Source organism: Macaca mulatta, chromosome 15 (assembly GCF_049350105.2).
Source record: "Macaca mulatta isolate MMU2019108-1 chromosome 15, T2T-MMU8v2.0, whole genome shotgun sequence".
NCBI classification, from domain to species: domain Eukaryota; kingdom Metazoa; phylum Chordata; class Mammalia; order Primates; family Cercopithecidae; genus Macaca; species Macaca mulatta.
Window position 1 is genome coordinate 16,667,637 of NC_133420.1, and position 19,247 is coordinate 16,686,883.

Genomic DNA, 19,247 nt, shown 5'->3' on the forward strand with positions numbered 1-19,247 from the left:
GGGGAGAGCTGGAGAAAGCCAAAGAGCAAAGACAGGGAGGGAGGGAGGCAGAGAGGGAGGGAGGGAGGTGAAGGAGGGAGGCAGGGAGGCAGGGAGGGAGGGAGGCAGGGAGGCAGGGAGGGAAGGAGGCAGGGAGGCAGGGAGGGAGGGAGGCAGGGAGGCAGGGAGGCAGGCAGGCAGGGAGGCAGGGAGGGAGGCGAGGGAGGGAGGTGAAGGAGGCAGGGAGGGAGGCGAGGAAGGGAGGTGAAGGAGGCAGGGAGGGAAGGAGGCAGAGAGGCAGGCAGGCAGGGAGGCAGGGAGGGAGGCGAGGGAGGGAGGTGAAGGAGGGCGGGAGGCAGGGAGGGCGGGAGGCAGGGAGGCAGGCAGGCAGGCAGGCAGGCAGGCAGGGAGGCGAGGGAGGCAGGCAGGCAGGGAGGCGAGGGAGGGAGGAGGTGGCATGGACTGGAGGAAGGACGGAGAGGAGCCCAGGCCCCAGGTCCCCACACACCCCTCCCTTGGGCGTCCTGCACAGCAGCCCCCAGGACACCGCTCATGAAGCGTCACTCAATCCAGAGGAGTGGCTGATGGAGGCCTTTGGGCCCCAGTGGCCATTTCGTGGTGGGAAAAGGAATCTTCCAGCATCCCCGGCAGGGGCGGTCTCCCTCTCTCCCTATTCCTGCATCGTCTGATTTGTTCTGGGTAAGGTCTGAATAGCAGCAGGGAGTCGGGGCCCTTCTGCCTGGGTTCGAATCCCAGCAGTGCCACTCACCAGCTGTGTGACCTGGGCCAGCTCCTTAACCTCCCTGGGCCTCATTTTCCTCCCCTGTAAAATAGGGAGTCATACGCACTCCTTCCCCGGGGCCTTGGGAAGCAGCAGTCAGCACCTGGATAATGTGTGCAGTGGGCCAGCCCTGCCAGAAAAGCTGCCCAGGGATTCTGTAATTAAATCGGACTCACTCTAATTCCACTGGATTCACTCATCTGCACGAAGGGCTGAGAACGGTGCTGGGCCCTCGTGAGTCCCGTCCAGGTGGCGGCTGTTGTCATGATTACCTCCCGCCTGCCCTTTCGTGGATGATGCTGTCTTGGCCCCTCATGTCCGCCCTGTGCTAGCTGAGCTGGGGCCCAGAGAGGGAGAGCGGCTGCCCTGAGACTCAGCAGCAGGAGAGTCAGGGAGGGGGGACACCGGGTGAGACCCCAGGCTCTTGAAGCCCGTGCTCTGGCCGGTCCTTGGGGAGGAACGGAGGAACGTGGGTTGGGCGGTCAGCTTTGCTGTGACTCCTCCCACAGCAGCTGCTCCTGGTTCCTGGACCTGGTGACTGGGACCAAAGCCTTCTTGTCCGGGCGGGATCAGGGAGGATCCGTACAACCTCCAGCCGGCACACACTGACCCCGGGAGGTGTGGAGACAGGGAGAGGCAGGAGGAGGGAGAAGTGGACGGAATACCACTCGCTGCTACCCACTTGTAAATCATTTCATTAAATGCCCTCTTAATCCAAAGTAATCACACCGGCAGTGAAGCACCTTGGGTGTCTGAGCACATGTGTTTATGGTGAGGGAGGCCTGGCATGAGACCCCGGGCATGGGCAGGGCAGAGCTGAGGTGGGGCGGGGACAGCAGGAGGGAGAGAGTGGAATGGGGGCACAGAGCTGGCCTAGAGGGATGAGGGTGCCGCCTCCTGCCTCCCATTCATTAAGTCAGTGCTGGGTGAGCACCATTGTGCCGGGCCCAGCCCAGGCACTGTGGTCAGCAGTGGTCAGGTTGGACACGCCACTCTCATGGCGCTTCCGCACTGGCGGGGAAACTGACAAGATAGGCAGCCGGAACCCTGAAAGATAAACACCCACAGGGGCAGAGGAGGTCCTCAACGCCGACGGGAGGTCAGGCAGCCTTCCAGAAATGAACAGAAGGTAACCAAGTGAGGAGGAGTAGGGACAAGCATCCCTGGCAGAGGGAACAGCATGTGCGAAGGCCCAGAGGCCTGGTTTAGAAAATGTGAACACCAGATCCTGTCTGGCTCTGGCTGGCGTCTGGGTAAGGGTGCTGTCACCCCCACCTCCTCCCGCCTCCCGCCAGCTCAGAGCCCCAACGTTTGAAAAGCATCACAGCTCCACTTACAGGGAACAGAGAAAACCAAACATGAAATCTGTCGGTCCTCAGTGACTGGCCCAACACAGGCCGACAGGAAGAAGGAAGTAGCCCAGGGCAGACTGCACGCACTTGGTGGCTGTCCCTTTCTGTCCTCAACTGCATGAGCTCAGCTATCATTTATCATTTCTCCCTGGGGATTCGCTTCCTACGCCCCTCAGCTTCTCCCACCATTTTCTCCCCAACTTCAGGCCTCAAGAGGATCCACGCCCTGACCACACAGACTGCCTACGAGCTGCACGTGGACCTGGAGGACTTTGACAATGGCACGGCCTATGCCCGCTACGGGAGCTTTGGCGTGGGCTTGTTCTCCGTGGACCCTGAGGAAGACGGGTACCCGCTCACCGTGGCTGACTATTCCGGCACTGCAGGTGAGGCTCCAGCTGCGGCAGGGATGGGGAAGGGCGTGGCCTGGGAGGATGGAGGACGGAGGAGGTCCTGCCCTCCAAAATGATCAAGGCTCATGGATTTGGCCCCCTTTGAAAGTAATCAGGTTTTTGAAAAATAACAAATATTGATAAACGACCAACCCCACATCACAATCAGAGGCCTGAAACCAATCTAAATTTTTTTTTAAGTAATAAATTTTTCAAATTGAAAGAGTGAACAAGACAGAAAAGGGAAAATTTTCTTCCTTACCAAGGATTCCTCAATCCCTGTCTTCATCAGCTGATTCCGTTGCGTCATAGAAAATGAGCTTCTGTGAAGCTACCGTTCGTTTTTTCATAATAATGTTAATTATGCCCTTCGGCCCTCTGGGGTCAGGGTCGAGGCCACTGGCCTCCACCTCCAAGTCCTACTTGGTCCTCACCCCTGCAAGGCAAATCCAGCAGAGCCTGGACTGTTTTCCCGTTTTGCAGATGAAGAGACTGAGCTCAGAGCCGGGAATCAGGAGACCCGGGGTTCGGGCCTGCTGGGTCTCTAAAGTGTGGTGGCTGGACCCCCTGGGCTGGGTGTCCCCTCTCAGGCCGAGGAGGGGGAGGCAGAAGAGGGAATGTGGAAAAGCCGGGGGAGGGATAGAGACCGCCTAGACCCAGGGGCAGCCCCAGGCACACCTGAGGAGGGACTGCGTGCGTGTGACCTGCATGGACACACCCGGGTGTGGAGGGTGGGTGTGGAGGGGCAGGTGTGCGTGCACGCGTGCACACCAGTGTGTATGTGTGAGAGCACGTGCGTACGTGTATGCCCTCACGTCCAGGTTCACGTGCAGTGTCTTGGTGTCTGCTCACACATGCAACACCAGTGGGCGTACCCGTGCCCCCCGTGCCCACACCTGTGTGCCCCCCTGCACAGGCGACTCCCTCCTGAAGCACAGCGGCATGAGGTTCACCACCAAGGACCGTGACAGCGACCACTCAGAGAACAATTGCGCTGCCTTCTACCGAGGCGCCTGGTGGTACCGCAACTGCCACACGTCCAACCTCAACGGGCAGTACCTGCGTGGTGCCCACACCTCCTATGCCGACGGCGTGGAGTGGTCCTCCTGGACCGGCTGGCAGTACTCACTCAAGTTCTCCGAGATGAAGATCCGGCCGGTCCGGGAGGACCGCTAGACCGGTGCACCTTGTCCTTGGCCCTGCTGGTCCCCATCGCCCCATCGCTGACCCCACCTCACTCCTTCGTGAATGTTCTCCACCCACCTGTGCCTGGCAGACCCACTCCAGCCGGGAGGGGCTGGGCCATCCCTGACACGAAGCCCCCGGGGCTGGTGAAGTCACACATCACCTTCTCACCGTCCCCACCCGCTCCATTTGGCAGCTAACTGATCTCTTGCCTCTGTTGATGGGGGCTGGCAAACTTGACGACCCCAACTCCTGCCCGCCCCCACTGTGGCTCCCGTGCTGTTTGCCGTCCCCTGGCCAGGATGGTGAAGTTTGCCCCAGGCAACCCTCTGCTCTGCCCACCCAAACACCTGGCATTATGGGGACAGAGAGCAGGGGGCAGACAGCACCTCCGGAGTCCTCTTAGCGGATCGTGTGGAACGTCAGGTCTCTCTGAGGTCAGGTCTGAGGCCAGTGTCCTCCAGCCCTTCCAGTGCCAACCCTCACCCCCATTTCCCTAGTGCCCAGATAACCCACCTCTTCCCCCAGGGCCTCGGCCTGGCTGTGGGCTGGGTGGCCCCATCCTACCGTGCCCTGAGGCCAGGAAGGGGAGCTGCTGCCTTTGGGGACCCACGCTCTAAGGCTGAGACCAGTTCCCTGGAGGCCACCCACCCTGTGCCCCGGCAGGCCTGGGGTCTCCAGTCCCCTTACCTGCTGTACCCACCTGCTCTCTGTCTCAAATGAGGCCCAACCTATCTCCCACCCACCCATCCCATTTCTCCTGCCTCTGGAAGGTGGGTGGGGCCCTGCACTGTGGGGCTGGGCTGTGCTAATGGGAAGCTGTTGGTTTTCTGGGCTGGGGCCTAGGCAGGGCTGGGATGAGGCTTGTACCACCCCCACCACCAATTTCCCAGGGACTCCAGGGTCCTGAGGCCTCCTGGGAGGGCCATGGGGGCGGCGACCCCCTCCCTGAGGCCGCTGTCTCCATGGGGAGGCCAACTCCTGCCAGCGACTGTGGCCATTTGGACCCGGGCCAGGCCCAGCGAGTGGTCAAGGGGCAGGGACCACGTCACTGGGCAAATGGGGTCGAGGGGACTGGGGCACCAGACGAGGCACCACCTGGACACTTTCTTGTTGAATCTTCCCAACACCCAGCACGCCGTCATCCCCGCTCCTTGTGTGTGCACATGCAGAGGTGAGACCCGCAGGCTCTCAGGACCAGCAGCTGCAAGGGCAGGGCTGGAGCCGGGTCCTCGGCTTTCTGCTCAGCAGCCCTGGACCCACGTGCATTATTGTGTCAGGCCCAGATGCAGGGCGGTTTTTCCAAGGCACCCCGATGCGGGGCCTCTGAGAGGGCTGGAGTCAGCCTGGGGGAGCTGCCCAGCAGCCCCTCCTCAGGCAGGAGGGGAGGTGGCTTCCTCCAAAGGACACCCGATGGCAGGTGCCTGGGTAGTGTGGGGTTCCATTCTCCCTTCCCCTCCCACGAAAGTTTGTGCTTAAAAAACAATCAATTTGACTCGGCACCACTAGGGGGGCGGTGGGAGAGGCCGTGAGACCTGGCGTCTGTTCCAGCGCCACCAGGTCACCCACATGCGCAGATGTCTGCAGCGCTTCCCTCTGCCGTGGCCCTGGGCTGCTCTGCCTGCTGGACAGGACCTGGTCCCTGCCCTCTCAGTCCTCAGCTGGACGCAGATACACCCAAGAATCAGGTGGTGGCAGCCCAGTGTGGCTGGGCTGGTGGATGGAGCAGCCCAGGTGCGGGGCCACGAGGGGCAAGATGTGGGTAAAATGACCACATGAGATTCAAAGGGAAATCTCCCCTCAGCTCCTCTTCCCACCCTCTAGAAGCCAACGGAGCCCACCCAGACCACCTGGGTTCCCAGGGCACGCTGTCACATTGCAGAGGCCGGGTGGAACTCAAGTTCTCATCCCAGGAGCCCCCACCGACAGGCCCCAGGCGGGAGCTACCAGCCTCCTCATGCCAGCGGCTGCTTAGAAAGTGCCAAGCGCTTTCTGATGTGTCATCAAACAAACTCCTGGTGAGTGTGAAGTTAATGGACTCACAGATGTGTGGGTACAGCAGGAGGCACCGGGGCCCTCGTGCCAGGGCTTGGCTATGGAACAGATGCATCATGGCTGGAGCCTGGCAAGGGGCTGGGGGCAAGTGGAGGGGGCCTTTGGGAGCCTGTGGACCAGGTCCAGGCAGCATCTGTCCTCAGCGGCCGGCTGCACTGGAGATGCTGTCCCTTCCAGAGCCCTGTTGCTGCCCTAGAGCACCAGCCCCCGTCCCAGACCAGGAGAGGGCACACGGCCCCACCAAGCACCAGCTGAATGGGCACAGGGCTTGACATGGTGGGGAGGGCCCAAGCCAGTGCACTGGCCCCACCCTCCCCAGGGGCACCTTCAAAGACTGGCACTGGGAAAAAACGGTCCCTGCGCACCTGCTCTGGGCCACAGCCTCTCACCCTAGCCCTGCAGAGCCTACAGTCTGATACCAGTGCAAATGGCTGTCATCTGAGACTGGAGGACGGGGATGCTAGGAGAGCCCTGGGTGAGGGACAGCTGGAGACCTGTGGGTTGACTGACCAGGCCAAGGGCTGGCGTGTGCACAGGGTTGCCTGGGACCCATGGGCCCCCAACCCTTCTTCATTTGAGGGGAGTAAGCTGAGTGGGAGGGGTCTCTGCATCGCCACACTGGGACTTGGAGGCGGTGCACCTGCGCCGTTGCCTCTCCAGTGCACAGGCAAGTTCTGTGGATCAGCAATGGCCTTCCTCCATTCCCCTCAACTTCGCACACATCTCAGAGTTACACCAAAGGCCACCCAGCTGACTGCCTGAGCACCAGGGTCCAGAGGATGGAAGGACCCTTGGTTTCCATGCTGGTGGCCTCAGCACATTCAGCCAGAGATAGGAACAGAGCTACGAGCCGTTCTCAAACGGCTTTCCCCTGCAACTGCATGTAAATCGGTTTTATAATGTTTGTCTTTGGCAGAAAAGCTGTACCAACAGCGCCCCTCTCTTCCTGGTCCCCCTTACCCTTCCTGCCACCTATCCTCATCCACACAGGCCTCTGGCTGGCTTGGCTGGGGGCAGAGCCCTGGAAGCTGGGAGCCAGGGTCTCTGGAGGCCCTGTCACCCAGGGGCGGGTCTGACCAGGCAGAGATTTGGAGGATTGTTGAACCATCTCAAACCATGAGGACGCTGACTCCAGAGAGGGGAAGGAAGAGGGGGAGGTACCGTTTGTGTGAGATGGGGGGACAGGGGACATGAAGAAGGCCCGTGGCCAGTGGCAGACCCCTGTCCTGTGACTTCAGGAGCAATGCACCAGCAGGAGGACCCAGCAGAGGACACACAGAACCCGCAACAAGGAGACAGGACACTAAGCTTTGACCTCAGCAGACTGGGCTTCCCCAGGGCCTCCATTTCTTCATCTGCTTTCAGAGAAAAGGGTGTCCCCAAACTGTGTGGCCCAAGCAGCCGGCAGGACTTGGCAAACCCAGAGGGCTGAGGTCAGGCCTCGGTGCAATTTGTGGGGAATGTGGGGGAGCTCTGGCCCAAGGCTGGCCACGTTGGCCCCCTATGCGCTGGCAGGTGTGTGTCTCAGGCCACACAGCGCTGGACAGGGCTGCAGAGGGAGCTCAGAGGGCCAGCACAGTGACTGGTGGAAGAAGCCTGGTACGGGAGCGTCGCTAGGAGAGGCTGTGGGTGCTTGGTGTCTGTGCGTTCTGTCTTTAATAAAGTCTCGTGGTGACCCGGCTCCGGTCTCCGCCTCCAGCCCAACTCCACGCCTCATGTCAGAGCTTGAGTGGATCAGATACCCACATGTTCCAGGACTGCCTCTTGCTCTGTCTCCCCTGAACTCCCCCCATCATTATTTTTAGAGACGATCTTGTTCTGTCACCCAGGCTGGAGAGCAGTGGCACAATCACAGCAAACTCCTGGGCTCAAGCGGTCCTCCCACCTCAGCCTCCTGAGTAGGTGAGACTGACTACAGGTGCGCACTACCACACCCAGCAATTTTTTTTCTACTTTTTGTAGAGACGGGCTCTTGCTATGTTGCCCAGGCTGGTTTTGAACTCCTGGGTTCAAGCCACCCTCCCGCCTCGGCCTCCCAAACTGCTGGGATTGCAGGCATGAGCCACCGCACCCAGCCACCATTTTTATTAGAGCAGCCAAAAGGCATTTCCCAGATAGCTTTGGACCCACCAGGGCTGCTCAAGACCCTCTGACTGGGCCAGTTCTGGGCTTTGCAAAGACAGCCTGGGCCTGGTCAGGCGGACGCAGGGCCTGCCTCCTGCACAAGCTGTGCCCAGTGGGGTTGGTCCTCCTGGGGCCTGGGCTCTGGAGGATGAGCCCGGGGCCTGGTCCATCGGTGCATCCCTCCCAGGTCCCCGGGGTGATAAACTATCCCGTGGGTCCCTCCTGTGGCTGGGCCTAGAGTTCCAAGGAACTGAGACACTATTAAGAACGAACAGTCCCCAGTGGCTATTTATTCATAAAACCAATTTGAGGCTTACGGATAAAACAATCCCCGGAGTTTATTTAATAAAATCCAATATTTATTGAGTGCCTGTGTTGGAGGTACTGCATGGGGCCAGTAGAAAGAGCAGCAGTGGTGATGCCCTGTGCTCGGCCTCCGTCCGACACCTGTCGGGGGCAGGCAGCCTGGGAGTCTCACACCCCCCTGTGCAGCCAGAGGTTTCCAAGTTGGGGTTCACAGAACACGAATCCCTCTCTTCCCTCCACCACGGACTCTCACTCAGCCAGCATAGCGCCCGCTGCTCTGACAGCTTGAGGGGGCAGAGGTGGGGTGCCAGAGGAGGGAGGGCAGAGGTAGGGGGGCAGAGGTGGGAGGTCAGAGTGGGGGGTAGAGGTGGGGGCAGAGGAGGGAGGGGCAGAGGAGGGAGGGGCAGAGGTGGGGCAGAGGTGGGGACAGAGGAGGAGGCAGAGTAGGGAGGGGCAGAGGTGGGAGGGGCAGAGGTAGGGGGGCAGAGGTGGGAGGTCAGAGTGGGGGACAGAGGAGGGAGGGGCAGAGGTGGGAGGGGCAGAGGTAGGGGGGCAGAGGTGGGAGGTCAGAGTGGGGGGCAGAGGAGGGAGGGGCAGAGGTGGGGGGACAGAGGTGGGTGGGTAGAAGAGTGAGGGACAGAGGTGAGGGGGCAGAGGTGGGAGGGGCAGAGGTGGGAGGGGCAGAGGTGGAGACTCTGGGGATGCGACTCCTGAGCCAGGCCGCAGAAGTCACAGATCATGGCCACCTGCCTCCCACAGGCCACACGAACCCCAGGTGCAGGTGTGCCCAACTCAACTCCTTTCCCGCAACCACCAGACCAGCCTGAGGCAGCTCCTGGAAAGGTTCAAGGACTCAGTCACAGAGGTCCTCAGACAAGGATCCATGCATTTAGGCAAGAAATTGTGCCCAGCAGCGTGGGAAGCGGCTCCCCAGGGCAGGAGGGGTTCAGCCAGCAGAAATGGAGCGGCAGTTGCCAACAGCACTGGGGACCCGGGCTTAGTTGGGGGCCACCACCCTGTGCCCTCCCCAGCAGCAGTGAACACCGCCTGAGAGGGCACCATGCCACCCCGACAACCCCACCCCACCACACAGGCACTGCGGTCATCCCCAGCCAGGCGGGGAATTGGAAGCTAAGTGAGGTGGAGGTTGGCTGTGGCTGAGTCTGGTGTGGAACCCAATTCGGGAGTGACATGTGGCTAAAGGGGGCTGGAAGGGAGGGGTCGGTGAGCTGAGCCAGGGCCTGAGCTTAGCACAACCAGGCACTGTCACCCCAGTCCCAGCCTCCTCACTTTTGAGAATCCTGGGCAGGCGCTGCTGGTCAGCTTGGCCGTGCGGGGACCTGGCCTGGATCTGTGTCTGGACAGTTTCCCAGGGAACCCCACAGGCTTTGGGGGTGGCCCACTGACTCCACCCCCAGAGCGGCTTCCTCTACCACCAGCCCCACCACCCTGGCACCTCGCCTCCCTGCATTACCCGACAGCATGAAAAGCCTCCAGCACTGGAAGCCGCCCCGATGGGTACTGCCGCTCTTGGACTGCTCTAGCCCCGGCCACCCTGTGCTCCCAGGCAGCCCCAAACCTGCCCACCTGGGCTGTGGTGGCAGAAACAGTGGCACAGTTGTCATCCCCCAGCTGCTCAAGAGGTGGGGGAACCCAGATGCTTCCAGGGGCCCAGGAAGGGCATCTGAAAGCAATTTTTCCGTCCGGGAGTTCCAGGGATGGAGGGGACCAGGCAAACCCCTGGAGTCGGCAGGTTTGGTGCCAAATCCAACACCTGACTGGGCTCCAGGCACCCCGGTCTGATGGGGACAGGTGGGGACCTGAGGCTGGGGAACATGTGGGCCATGTGGGGACCCTCATCCTCACCCCCAGCATTGCTCCCACCCCAGACCCGCCCCTCAAACGCTCCCACCCCAGACCCGCCCCTCACATGCAGGACGTTCTGTGGCCACCACTCAGAGCCACAGACCTCAGTCCTGAAAGAGGACTCTGGGCCCTGTTTCAAAGCAGAATCTTTTCTGGGAGCCCAACATGTCACACACAGGAAAGTGGGGCTTGGCCTGGGGGCAAAGGGGCACGTGCGAGGTAGAGTGGTGTGTGTGGGATACAGGGGTGCCTGCGGGGCAGAGGGGTGTCTGCAGGGTAGAGGGGTACCTGTGGGGCAGAGGGGTGCCTGTGTGGGGCAGAGGGGTGGCCTTTGGGACAGAGGGGTGCCTGTAGGACAGAGGGGTGGCCTGTAGGGGAGAGGGGTGCCTGTGGGACAGAGGGGTGCCTGTGTGGGGCAGAGAGGTGGCCTTTGGGACAGAGGGGTGCCTGTAGGGCAGAGGGGTGGCCTGTAGGGGAGAGGGATGCCTGTGGGACAGAGGGATGCCTGCAGGGTTAGACCCCATGTTACCTTCCCCAACTTCCATGGCCATTCCTGAGGAATTCTGCAAAGCACAGCTTGGGAACCCGAACCTCATTTTACACCACAGGGCACTGAGGCACCCAGAGGGCAGGCATCCGGTTCAGACTCACAGCATGGTAGGGACCCACCCTGGGAGGCACCCCATGGATAACTGGCACTCACTGTCTGAATCAACCAGCACTAACAAGGGAGACAGAAGAACACCACACCCCGTCTCACGAGCACACACATACACACACACGTGTGCACATACTCACGTGGGTGCATACACACACACACACACACACACACAGGACAGGGGCACCTCAGGCCATCGGAGGCAGCCCTGGCCTGGGGGATGGAAGCCGGTTCTGGCCAGCACAGCTCAGTCACCAGCTTCAATCCACAGACTCTCCGCTCGAACCTGGGCGCTCAGCCCTGAAGTGGGGGTTGAGATTCCAACGCCTTCCTCAGGTCACTGGGGAAGTGTCCACAGGCTTTCTATTCCCATGACTTCTGACCCCCCAGCACCCCAGATGCAGGGGTAGGTCAGCTGGGTGAGGGCCCCTGGACTGGGGGAGGTCCTGTGTGCTGTTTCCAACAGTGGTGGGGTGGGGCCGCCTCATCACCCACCTGCCTGCTTTCAGTGGAGGGAGAGTCTCTGCCGGGCAAGGAGCAGAGGCTGGGTCCTCCCGCTGGCCTCCCAGAGGTGACTCTCAGAGACAGTCGGGGCTGCCCAGGGCATGGGGCAGGAGGGGCTGGGGGCCACAGGCAAATGCTCCACTGCTGTCCGGGCCATCTGCGGTCCCCCCTTGGTTGGTTCCTGGAGAACATGCCGCCGAGGGCTCCACCTGCCGGGGAGGTGCACCTGGCTTAGCCACACAGTCCTGTGCCTCTGAAACACGGGCCTCATGGGTTTCTGTGACTTTCCTGCCCATGGGAGCCATCCTGCTAGCTGGGCAGGTGTGTTGGGGGTAGACGTCCACCCACCCCATGTCCTCTCCGGAGAGTGAGGGGCCGACCCAACAAAGACAGGACCCTTAGGGTGATGAAGGGTGGGCTTGGAACCCCCACCAAGGGACTCAAGGGTCTGTGCCCACAATTTGCAGTTAATGATGCTGTCTGCTCTCCTCCAAAGGGCAGCCCGCCTGCCCTCTCATCAGACCACATCCTGTGTTAGGTTTTTTTTTAATCAATGCAGTCAGCACTGCCCCCTTCACCACCGGCGTCCCCAATGGAATCCCAGGGTCAGGAATGCGCAGCAGGCAGTCGGCACAGCGGCAAGCACACTGCGGGCCATATAAAGCGGGGAGAGCCTAGGGCCCATGCCTCCTGGACGAGGACCCAGAGCAGCTCTGCCCAGCCCAGCCCCGGAGCCCAAGAATCCACCAGCCAGCCCTCCTGGGAGCAGTCCCAGCCACATGGTGAGCACAGATGCCCTGTCCCCAGCAGGAACTGCAGCTCAGGCCCTGCCCGGGCAGGAGCCAGGCACGGGCAGTCAGAGGGCACACAGACGTACAGGGAGGGAGGACCCGGAGAGGGGACACCAGTGCCTCACATGCCAACAGCCCGGAGCAGCACAGACTGGTCACGGCTGCCCTGCCAGGGCTGCGACCCAGCCTCACCCCTATGCTTTCCCTGCTGCTTCCTGGCTGTGGGGCCTGAAGCCCTGACTTGCGCTGGGGCCCCCTTTCCAGTGATGAACACCCCCAGTTTCTACCAGATTCTCAAAGGGGTGCATGAAGGGGTCCAGGGCCTGCTCTGTGTCAGGGTGTCTCCTTTCTAGACACCCAGCGGCTACTCCCAGGTGGATTCATCCACCAGGATGGAACGGTCCCCAGTCCACATCACAGTCAGCAGAGTGCTTTCTATGAGGAGGGAATGGGGCTGGGCCCCTGCGGAAAACCACCTCGTGGAAGCCCCACTCTGTGCCCTGATGGGAAGGTTTTCCTGGTGGTATGTGAGGGAGGTCGCTCCATCCCTGGGGGACGAGAGAAGCTTCGAACTGGATTCGGGTAGAAATTGGGGTTGCGTTTATTATTTTTTTAAAAGCTTCCTGGCTGAGCTCGCTTCTTTGAAATGTGTTCAAGGGAGCCATTTCTGGAAAGGGCTCTGGGGACTCCTGTACTGTCTTCTCCAGGGCCGGTGCTCTCTATTCTGGCCTCAGTTTGACTCAGCAGAGGACAAGCCAGCTCCAGCTCCCCTGCAGTCACTGTCAAAAAGGCTTCCTTTGCTAGACAAGGGAGCAAGTGCTTCCAGGGCAGGTTCATTCCAGGAGGATGGGTTTCAGATACCCCGAGTGCCATGTGGAGTACAGAGTAGGGACTTAGGGCACGCCTTCCTGAGTCAAGCCCAGTTAGATCTGGGACTGAACTCCAGCTCTGGCACTGGTAAGGCCATGCGATCTGGGGCAAGTCACCTCAGCTGTTTGAGCCTGATGCCACGCCTGCGAAACAGGAGGGTTGGGAGGACCTAGCAGATATGTATGCTTCTTGAAGAAGCCGTCCGGCCATTACAATTGTGAATTCAGAGCCTCCACTTTCTAGCTGTGTGGCCTGGGCACAATCTCAGTTTTTCTGAGTTTTGTTGCCTGAAAAAGTGGGACTGGCAGGACCTACCTAGCAGGATGACTAAGAAGATGAAGTACAATCACGTGAGAGCTCTTAGCTCGGAGCCTGGCAGACCTATGGTGCCCAGGCCCCAGCGGTGTCTGCACGCTCCTTCCCAGGTGGGTGTCCGAATTAGGCCAGGACCATCAAATCTGTTTCTGGCTTTCAGGAGCAACTCGTTCCCACGTGAAAGAGACATTAGCAGGATGTCCCAGCTAAACGGCAGAGCTAGACCCATTTAGTATTAAGTTGAAAACTAAGGGAGATTGATGCTTTTAACTTTCCACCCCACAGTTCTGCAATGATACGGCTATTTTATAATAAGAGAAAAATGAGCATAAATTTGCTGACTCTCCCGGGGCCGCCTGGGCACTGCTCTGCCATCCAGCAGTGGATTTACAGCGCTAAGCTGCCCAGGCAGGCAGATCGTGGGGACTGCAGGAAAAGAACCGGCCTAATTGGTACAGTCACCTCCAGATCCTAATACAACAGTGGCCTAGTCCCAGCATTGCTCAGAAGCCGGGCTCAGCTGAGCCCTCTGCTCACACCTATGCTGGCGGCCTGTCCCGGGGAAACATTGTGGTGAGTTGCACTTGGCCACACGTGCAGCTTGTAACTCTGCCTCTCTCTCCTCTGGGTCAGATGGTAAGGTCCTACCCCCTGGTCTGCCTCCTCCTCCTGCCGCTGGGCACCTGCTTTCCTCTACTGGACAGAAGAGAGCCCACAGACGCCATGGGTGGCACTGGAGCCAGAGAAAGCTGGGCCGACCTGGCCGAGGGGCCCCGACCCCACTCTGTGTGGGGCTCCTCTCGGTGGCCGAGAGCTTCACAGCCACAGGCCCTGCTTGTCATAACCAGGGGGCTGCAGACATCGGGCAGAGAGCATGCCGGCTGCAGGTTCCGCTTCGGGAGGCAGGATGAAGGCAGTGAGGCCGACGACTTCCTCCCTGCCGGAGGGGTGAAGGCCAGCGGCCCGTTAGGGAACCTGGCTGAGGAGCTCAATGGCTACAGCAGGAAGAAAGGCGGCTTCAGCTTCCGCTTCGGTCGTCGGTGAAGGGCCAGGATGCCTTGGAAGGGTTTGCTGTTTGGACTCACCCCCATTGTCTTCACTCCTGCCTTCTCCCCCAGTCTCAAAGACCACGACACCCAGGTGGTGTAGGCATGGTTACGATGAACGATCCATGGAAGGACAGGTTAGGAGGGTGCTTGCTTTTGATTTCCAACTTTGCTGAAGCGAAAAACTAGGCAGTGTCAAAAAGGAGGCTGTCTTGGCGCCTCGGTCGTCCCAGCCTCTCTCTTCCCCTGGGGCTCTGACTCGGAGCAGCCCCCTGGCCCCAGGGGCACGGAGCTGAGGCTGTGGCTGGGCCATGAATGGGAATAGCAGAGCCAGGCAGCGGGCTGAGGACTTACAGTTGGGTAATCAAAGTTGTGACAGTCTATAGGGACAACTGCAGCTGACATCAGAGTGCAAATGAGTACATTCCACTGGGTACAGAGGATGGTTCTGAAAGTTAAAAACGGAAAAAAAGAATCCGATCCCCTTCTCCATCCCTTTAGCACCAGATCCCCCTGGCAAGAAGCCCCTGCTGTGGTGAGCCTTCCCCTCTGATGGCCGCCCTTCTCCGCAGCCCAGTGTTAGCCCGGCCAGGAGTCTCCTGGGAGATGCATTGGGAAGGAATACGTTTTTGCTACAGCAAGGTTGCATTTCATTTGTTCAAAATCAGAATATGTCGTGTGTATCTTTTCAAATAAAAGGTGTGACAACTGCAAAACCATACTGGAATGCTGGCCGCCCCCACAGTCTGGGTTCTGGGTGCCTTGCCTTTGGGGAGATGGAGCTCCTGTTACCTGGACCCAAACACCCCTCCCCTAGATCCCTGTAACTGGCAGTTGGTCAAAGGTGCAGAGGAACACAATACATGTGCTTTTCACTTCCACCCGGCTGCTCCTTCCCAGGTTTCCTAAGAGCGAGGAGCATTCGGAAAACAATTTCTCTGCGCCGGGGAGAGCCCACGCTCAGCCGGGAGTGGCTGCAGGCCTGAGGCCAGGCAGAGCATCCGTTTCAAACGCGCCTTTGGTGTCTCCTGCATCCCATCCCGTGTCAGAGGCAGCCGTCGGATGCTGCTCACTCCCGGGCTGGCTTCCGCTGCTGAGATGAGAACTTACATTGATGTTACTATGGCAACCCCTCCCCTCCTCCTTTTGAGCTGCAGCTTGCCCCTGTTCACAATTGAATAATTTCCCATTGAGCTGTCACAATTAATTGGTGGATTTTTATTAGCCTTTTAGAACCACACTGGGCTGGGCCCAGCTTGGCACCTTGGAGCATTTCACAGTGTTTTCCATGCTATTAGTGACTTATACTCCTCAGTAGCAGCTCTCAATCCTTGGCAGCCAGAAAGCCACTTCATTAAGGGGTGACAGATCTGAGCCACAAAGAACCAACCTGACTGGGGAGCGGAATGGGTGCTGAGATGGGAGAGAACACTGGAGTCAGAACATCACCTGGTATGAAAGCTGCCGCCTTCTCCGGGAGCTCCTCACCACTTCCCCACCGCTTCCCACACAGACACTGAGGACCCCTAGGCTTGGCGCATGTGCCCTGAGTCTTAGGGCTGCTGTGATGGGGACAAGACAATGATTCCTGAGGCTGGTGGGGGTGGGGGTGTGGGGCACATTGTTCTCTTGGGGTCTGCCATTGTCCGATGACACAGTGGTTCAGGATGCCTCCCGCAAAGGGATGTTGTCACCGCTTGCTGACATGACACTGATGGGGACGGACACATCCCCGGGGTCCTTGCTCTAAGGATGGCCCTGGCACAGGGTGAACAGATTCGCTCACCGTAGGTGTGCTCATGCACCCCATTCTGCTTGACTCAAGGGAGGGGGAGGCAGTAAGCTAGATCAATCCCTTCCTTGGCTCATTCACGCAAAGCAGCCAGAGAATGTGCTCACCAGAGACCGGGTGAAACACAGCAGACTGAGGGCAGAGGGACACCCTGAAGCAAGGTCCCCGGGCCACCCGTCACTTGCCAGCTTCTGTACCCTGAGCAAGGAGTCACCCACGGCCAGTACTTTAGAGAACACCGAGGCTGAACCACCCTGCACATTCCACAGGCTCTTTGGGGATGCACTGGCTGGCTGTTAATTTAGCAGGATTAGATTAACCTTGATGGAGAAACCTGAGATAAAGAACACGGGGGTGGGGGATGCCTTCAAAGCAGTGGATATGCTGTCATTATGCTTTTATCATTTTAAAAAACCCAACAAAGCTATTCTTTCCAGTTTGCTTGTACACTTGAGCTCAATAGCCCTGAAAATCCGAACAATCAAGCTGCTAAGGGCACTGCTGTCAAATCAACTCCCGCTGGGCTTGGCTAAGCTTCCTCTTTAACCCCGTGCCCCGCTGCCAAGCCCACCGTGTCTGTCAAGGTCTTTGGGCCTCTCATGCCACCCCCGTGCCCCCTCAGCCCTCGCTCTCTCCTCCACAGGTAAGATGACCCCTCTCCAGGACGGTGAAGGTGATACTCTAGAAAACATGTATTTTGGAAGCAGAGAGGTGAAGCTCCCCTGGGCGGTGCTGGCTCACTCCACCTGGCCTGGCAGTTCCAACTCCTTCAGCCCAGAGCACCTGCGAGCTGCCTGCATCTGCTCGTTCCATTTATCCAAGACACAAGGCGGTCTTCATCTTGGTGTGTAGATCTAAAGGTATTTAGCTATCAAGATGAATGGAAAATAATTGTCTTTTCCTGTATGTTCGAAATATTAATAAAAATATTTAAGAAAAAAACCCCAAACAAAACAGGCTCCTGGGGGCGGCCAGCCAGACAGCTGCTGTAGTCATCAAGAGGGAAACCACCTCGTCCTAACTTTGCCCAGTGCCAAAGACGCTGCTTGACACATTTCACTGAAGAGCCTGACACGGTACTTTCCAGATTCTGGGCGGGAACGGGGTCATGCCCCGTGCTGCTGGTGCTCCTCCAATCCACAGCTCCTTGGCCCCTCAGAAATGCCCTCCTATAAAAAGAGCTCAGAGGGTTCCCTGATTACAGCAGTGGTATCCACTGGAGTGTGGGGGCAGGGGAGCAAGACGTTAGGTGACCCCCAGGGACAAGGGCAGTGCTGAGAGGGACACTATGGTCAGTCTGGTTTCACCTAATGTCTTCTTGTACAAGGACATTTAGAGTTTGCTTCCCCAGGGCACTCCATTCAGGAAGGCCTCCTGTAAAAGATCTCTGCCGCCCAAGTTGCTGGGCTGGCTATAATATTTGGCTGCTTCTCTTCCACTGTGGAGGGACGAATCCGGCCCTGGGCACAGCTCTCTCCTGGTCCTGTTGGGGCTGTCTGCACTGTCTACAAATTAGGCTGCCATGGTAGGCACATGCTGTGTGACCTTGGCAGAGCTGCCTGACATCTCTGAGCCTCTCAGCTTCCTTACCTGTCAAAGGAGGACAGTAACAAAAACTCCTTCATTAAAAAAAAGTGGTGGGCTTCGCTGGGCGTGGTGGCTCACGCCTGTAATCCCAGCACTTTGGGAGGCTGAGGCGGGTGGATCACGAGGTCAGGAGATCAAGACCATTGTGGCTAACATGGTGAAACCCCGTCTCTACTAAAAATACAAAAAATTAGCCAGGCGTGGTGGTGGGCGCCTGTAGTCCCAGCTACTCGGGAGGCTGAGGCAGGAGAATGGTATGAACCCAGGAGGCGGAGCTTGCAGTGAGTCGAGAAGGCATCACTGGACTCCAGCCTGGGCAACAGAGCAAGACTCCGTCTCAAAAAAAAAAAAAAAAAAAAAAAAAAAAGTGGTGGGCTGGGCGCACTGGCTCACGCCTATAATCCCAGCACTTTGGGAGGCCAAGGTGGGCAGATCATGAGGTCAAGAGATCGAGACCATCCTGGCCAACATGGTGAAACTCCATCTCCACTAAAAATACAAAAATTAGCCGGGCGTGGTGGCGGGCAACTGTAGTCCCAGCTACTCTGGAGGCTGAGGCAGGAGAATCGCTTGAACCTGGGAGGCGGAGGTTGCAGTGAGCGGAGGTTTCGCCATTGCACTCCAGTCTGGGAGACAAGAGCAAAACTCTGTCTCAAAAAAAGGAAAAAAAAATTTTTTTTTGAGACAGGGTCTTACTCTGTTGCCCCAGCTAGAGAGTCTAGTGGTGTGATCATAGCTCACTGCAACCGCCGCCTCCTGGGCTCAAGCAATCCTCCCACCTTAGCCTCCTGACTACTGGCGCGTGCCACCCAGCTAGTTTTTGTATTTTTTGTAGAGATGGGGTCTATGTTGCCCAGGCTGGTCTTGAACTCCCGGCCTCAAGCAATCCACCCACCTCAGCCTCCCAAAGTGCTGGGATTACAGGCATGAGCCACCCTGCCTGGCCTTTTAAGAAAATGTCTAATACCTTAGGTTGGTGTTTCGTAAATAATAACAACGGACCTCGAAGGCAGGACTCGAAAAGACCTGGAAACTGCCGGGTGTGTGCACACAGGTGCATTTTTCTGGGGCTGGGATCCAGTTTTCATTAGGTTCTCAGGAGGTTTTGTGACCCAGAAAAGGTTAAGAAACCACTGTCTTAGAATGTCTAGACCAAACTCAGCTTTTTAAGCTCAGGTGACACCCAGGAAAGACGCCCATTCGGGAGGTGAGAGGCGTCCTCCTCCACACAGCCCCAGTGTGGCTGACTGGCCTCACGTGCAGGAGCTGACTCTGGACATGATGACTCTGGACACACAGCCTCAGTGATTAGCGCTGGGAGGGCAGGGTGACAGTCCACATCTGACACAAGGAAGAAGCCACCAGCTGTGGCTGTCACCAGAATTGTCCCATGTCTTCGTTCAGACCTGGGAGGAGCAGCCATTCAAAGGACAGCCCTGAGAAGCCCCAGGCTTGGTGGATCTGGTGGCCAGCTATGGTTCAACTGGCAAGGAAACTGGGGGCCCCAGCCTGGTTTTGTCCCTGTAAAATGAAAAGCGGAGAATCTGGTGCCTGGCACTGCTCACAGCCACTCACTGTGAGAGCCCTATGGCGGGCGCCACCAGCCCTGGCCCGGCTGGAGTTCCACCTGTCACCCGCCGCACA

General features: G+C 58.7%; 2 protein-coding genes and 1 long non-coding RNA gene across 11 annotated transcripts in view; 2 read left to right on the forward strand and 1 right to left on the reverse strand.

Annotated features, from left to right (window-relative positions):
- Positions 1–7,424, forward strand: part of FIBCD1 (fibrinogen C domain containing 1) — a 41,720-nt gene extending 34,296 nt beyond the window's left edge. For 7 of the 9 annotated variants that reach the window (XM_077967500.1, XM_077967499.1, XM_077967504.1 and 4 more), the window contains 2 exons: positions 2,319–2,498; positions 3,421–7,424. In XM_077967500.1, the coding sequence (XP_077823626.1) occupies positions 2,319–2,498; positions 3,421–3,680 (440 nt within the window). In that variant the 3' untranslated portion in view covers positions 3,681–7,424. The remainder of the gene's footprint in view (positions 1–2,318; positions 2,499–3,420) is intronic. The other 2 variants (XR_013405380.1, XR_013405379.1) reach the window with 2 other exon arrangements.
- Positions 7,425–10,869: 3,445 nt separating this feature from the next.
- QRFP (pyroglutamylated RFamide peptide) lies at positions 10,870–14,940 on the forward strand. The gene is made up of 3 exons (XM_015116550.3): positions 10,870–11,104; positions 11,699–11,984; positions 13,812–14,940. The coding sequence occupies exons 2-3, from the start codon at positions 11,886–11,888 to the stop codon at positions 14,220–14,222; spliced, it is 510 nt and encodes a 169-aa protein (XP_014972036.2). The 5' UTR covers positions 10,870–11,104; positions 11,699–11,885; the 3' UTR covers positions 14,223–14,940.
- On the reverse strand, positions 12,571–17,972 carry LOC144335018 (uncharacterized). The gene is made up of 2 exons (XR_013405398.1): positions 17,001–17,972; positions 12,571–14,953 (listed from the first exon to the last, which is right to left on the reverse strand). It is a non-coding gene; the product is annotated as an uncharacterized LOC144335018 (long non-coding RNA).
- Positions 17,973–19,247: the final 1,275 nt, after the last annotated feature.

Bases quoted from the DNA above. Each gene is read 5' to 3' on its own strand.
- QRFP (XM_015116550.3), top strand. From the start codon at position 11,886: ATGCCTCCTGGACGAGGACCCAGAGCAGCTCTGCCCAGCCCAGCCCCG. The intron at 11,985-13,811 runs GTGAGCACAGAT...CCTCTGGGTCAG, and splicing joins GGAGCAGTCCCAGCCACATG to ATGGTAAGGTCCTACCCCCT.